This window comes from Malus domestica, chromosome 11 (genome assembly GCF_042453785.1).
Source record: "Malus domestica chromosome 11, GDT2T_hap1".
Taxonomy (NCBI): Eukaryota; Viridiplantae; Streptophyta; class Magnoliopsida; order Rosales; family Rosaceae; genus Malus; species Malus domestica.
This window is the reverse complement of record NC_091671.1, coordinates 21,744,592-21,748,794: the sequence shown is the minus strand read 5'-3', so window position 1 is coordinate 21,748,794 and position 4,203 is coordinate 21,744,592. Positions and strand designations below refer to the sequence as shown.

General features: G+C 36.3%; 1 protein-coding gene across 1 annotated transcript; it reads left to right on the top strand.

The window, feature by feature from the left end:
- The first annotated feature begins 2,721 nt into the window (after positions 1 to 2,721).
- Positions 2,722 to 3,668, top strand: LOC139189485 (uncharacterized). The gene is made up of 2 exons (XM_070808442.1): positions 2,722 to 3,556; positions 3,652 to 3,668. The coding sequence occupies exons 1-2, from the start codon at positions 2,722 to 2,724 to the stop codon at positions 3,666 to 3,668; spliced, it is 852 nt and encodes a 283-aa protein (XP_070664543.1).
- The last annotated feature ends 535 nt before the right edge of the window (positions 3,669 to 4,203 follow it).

Sequence of the window (4,203 nt, the reverse complement as noted above, 5' to 3'; positions counted from 1 at the left end):
TCTAAATTAAACATTGAAATCAAATAAAGATATAAAGAACTCCGAGACACTCCATTAATGGCAAAATTGGCTTCTCTTTTCCTTGCAAGCACGGCTCAAAATCTCCTTCTCTCCTCCAAAAACCTGCGGCACTCTCACCAATTTTCTCTCTAAAACTCTCCCTGGAAGCTGCGGCAATAACTTGTATTTATAGAACTAGGGCATGACCTACTTTATGGTGGAAAAGGATTGAATTGTTTGTAGTGTTTTAGGACTCCTTAAATCAGATTAGAAGTGGTTGAATGTGATAACGAATCCCCCTTGCAGTTGGAGATTAGGTAAGATAGGATAAGCATATGATAAGATAATATAAGATAAAATAAGGTTGAGATAAAACAGGACTGGATAAGATAAGGTGAGTTTGGATAAGGATAGGATATGATTAGATAAGGTTTGTTAAGGATAATGTTTCCCTTTAGTTTCTGATTCCTTGTCTCCTAAGCATCACTCTTAATTGCTCCAGATTGTAGCACATTTCTAGCATTATTTAAACACCAAAAACGTCCATCCAAAGTATTCCCCACGCATGTTATCCAATCCAAGTCCATAACTGCTCCAAATTGCTCCATTTAGGCATTTATTGTCATCTTTGCCAATTGGACCTACAAACATACGAAAATAGCTTAAATCACTATAATAAATAGAAACTAACTTACTAAATGCAAAGAAATAAGCTAACAAAGTTGCATAAATATGCTCCTATCAAAATCTCTCTGAATATTTCATTCACCAACAAAAACATTCAACTCCCCCATCTTACAGAAAGAAATAGTTTTTATAACCATTTTGTAACATACATTCAGAAATTAAAAAGGCAATAAATATAAAAACACCTAAACCTGAAAACTACATAAACCAAGTAATCCAATTAGCCAAAAAACGTCCAAAACGCCTTGGCTATGATTAGGAGTGATAGGAGCATAATTATGCGACTTAGTTAGCTTGTTTCTTTGCATTTAGTAAGTTAATTTCTATTTATTAGAGTGTTTTAAGCTATTTTCATGTGTTTATAGGTCTAAATGGTAAAGTTGGCAAGGAAGGGCATTTTGAAGCGTTTTAGAGCAGTTTTGTGCTTAAAATGGATAACACATGCATGGAGTGAGGTGGATGGACATTTTTGAAGTTCAAAAGAGGCTATGAATGTGCTAAAGAGATGGAGAAATTAATTCAAGACATAGAAGATGAGGAATCAGCTAAAAGGAAGGAACAATATCCAAAACCTTATCCAAACATTATCCAAACTAACTTTATCTTATCTTACCTCATCCTAATCCTATGTTACCTAAATTCCAGCTGCAAGGGGGAATTATTCAGATTAGGACACCTAAAAACTTGGTTCTAGAAGCCACACCCTTTTCCTAAAAAGGTGCCGCAACATGTTAGACATTAATCTTTCTCTCCCTCTTAGTATACGTAATTTGTAGGAATTGTACAAATCGGTTTGTAATTCTTATTACTTCTTTATCTCTTTCAATTAATTGATTCCCTCTAGTACTAGACTAGAGTTTCTTTAACTATTGGTAAAGAGACATATTAAAAGGGGTTTTTCATGAGATTAAAGATTTGTTGGGTCCAACGCCCAAATTAGCAATGAATGATTGTCTTTCGTTTCTAATGGCTCAATGAAAAATGTTTTAATTGGATTGAAAGCGCGTAATTAAAATGTTACATTCCTCCCTAGATCTTATTCAACAATGTTGGCTCGTTGTTGAATCAACCTAATAAGTCCATAGTCATCCAAGGAGCCTAAGATAACTATAAAGTCCAAATTTAAAGGAATGCAAAAACCTTGGTAGTAGTAGTTACTTCCAATATTTGAAAAATTCGTTTTTGATATTGATTTGTTTTTCTCAAAAACAGATAGTGGGAGTATCATATGCTACTAAACTAAAATGAACACAATTAGTAGTAATATATATTTCCAATATTTTGAAAATTGTTTTGATATTGATTTGTTTTGCCAAAACGAATAGTGGAGATATCATATGCTACTAATTTCATTTACTTTGGACTAGTAGTTATAATAGGACACAATTTATTTTAATGTGATTAAATAAATAAAATGATGAGACCTTAAAATCCCTCAACCAACATCCAATATTAAGTTGAAAGCGGAGAGGTGCTTTGAACACTTCTTCGTGGCCTTCCACCATGGTAGGCTCCAATCGTTTATGACTCATACACCGCCTTCACCCTATCATGGGGGAGTTCAAAGTATGTGCTTATACTCAGGAGGAGTCTATTTCAAACATTTGATGTGGTGAAGGTAGGCAACGAGTATGGCCAACATCGTATCATCGTGAGGTCATACGTGAACCCCTATCTAAACCGGCATGGTGGGTCAAAACTTAACTAAGAGAAATGGTGCCAACATCATATCATTGTGAGGCATTGTTCTCTAGAGGCCAACTAGATGGGTAATCACAAGAGGTTGTTGTGAATGGGTAGTTCTACCCTCTCATTATTATTTTTGCTAGCCAACATCGTATCATCGTGAGGTGGGCTTGGTAATAGTGAGCCTCCCATAATCCGCTAGGAGTTTTCATTGAAATCTCCCGGATTCCATCTTGAGGGATATGGAATTTGCCAAATATAGCGGGTGGTGTCATTCGGTTTAAAGACCCGAATCGTTTAACTTAATCAACAATCAAACTAATTTATTTTATTGTTATGTATTTAGATATGGTTGGAAGCACACTTGCAAAGATACTCGACAAGCATTGCCTTGAGGGGCACAATTTCCCATCTTGGTATCGTAATGTCAAGATTCTCCTAACCTTGGAGAAAATTGTTTACGTTCTAGACAAGGCTCCACCTCACATACCTCTTGGCCCTGAGGCCACTGAGGATGAACGTGCTAAGTATGACAAGCACGTTAAGGGTGATACACAAGCCAAGTGCTATATGTTGGCTGCCATGAATGAGGAGTTACAGAGACAGCACAAGGGTATGGACAATGCATCCTCTATCATACTCCATCTTACGAAGTTATATGGTGAAGGGACGCGCAACCGTCACTTCAGCACTGTCAGTGAACTTGTGAACACCAAAATGGTCAAGGGAGCCCCAATACATCAACATGTATTGAAGATGATTAGACTCATTGAACAATTGGAGAACCTAGGTACTCCACTTGACGGGGAATTGGCCCAGGACTTCATCTTAGCTTCTCTTTCTGATTCGTTCTCGCAGTTCGTTATGACCTACAATATGAACAAGATGGATATCACTGTCTCTGAGTTACTAAACATGTTAGTAACCGCTGAGAAGACTATGAAGAAAGAGAACATTGTGGGGACTGCTGCAGTAGCCTACACCAAGCCGTCCACTTCCAAAGCTAAACCGAAAGGCAAAGGCAAAGCAAATGAGAAGAAGTCACCCACTCATAAGGCACAAGGAGGAGTGAAGAAAAAGAAGGCAAATGAGCCTAAGGGGACTTGCCACCACTGTGGAAAGGACGGGCATTGGAAGAGGAATTGCAGGTTATACCTAGCATCTCTGAAGGACAAGCCACAAGGTATGGCTTTTGTTCTTATCTTCAATTCTAATTGTTAGATCTTCTAATCTTTATATTTGATATAAAATGCTAATCACTTATGCAATTGTATGTAGGTGATGGAGCCAAGTAGAAGATGGACGAGCAAAGAAAAGAATGGAATGAAGGGTTCGGCCATTATTTTTTTGCTAACTACTTAGGAAGTTTGTTAGGCACATTAAAAATAGTCTTTAAACTTTCTTATTTTGCTAAGAACTTATTATGTGGCTTCATATGATGGAAGACCCACTTTTGGTGCCTATATGAAGGTATATAATTATTCTCTAATGTAGGAGCTAATTCTTTTGTATTAAAACATTATGAATGTTTAACTTATCATATCAATGTAATGTGATGAATGCCTTCTACTAAATTTGTTCCTCAAAGTAGTATTATGAATTGAAAATTGTCTTGTTGTATTCTAGTTGAGATACAAGAAATGTATCACTTATATAATGCGATATCCAAACCTTGGATTTATCAATTAAGGATAGATCTTACATGTTGGCCATAGAATGATACAATGAATCTTTAGATTTGGTTCCAATTGCCTACATATGAGTTCTATATGAATTGAGAAAGTCTAGAGATTCCTTTCTTGAAGAAAAGGAAGATCACATTATAATGAC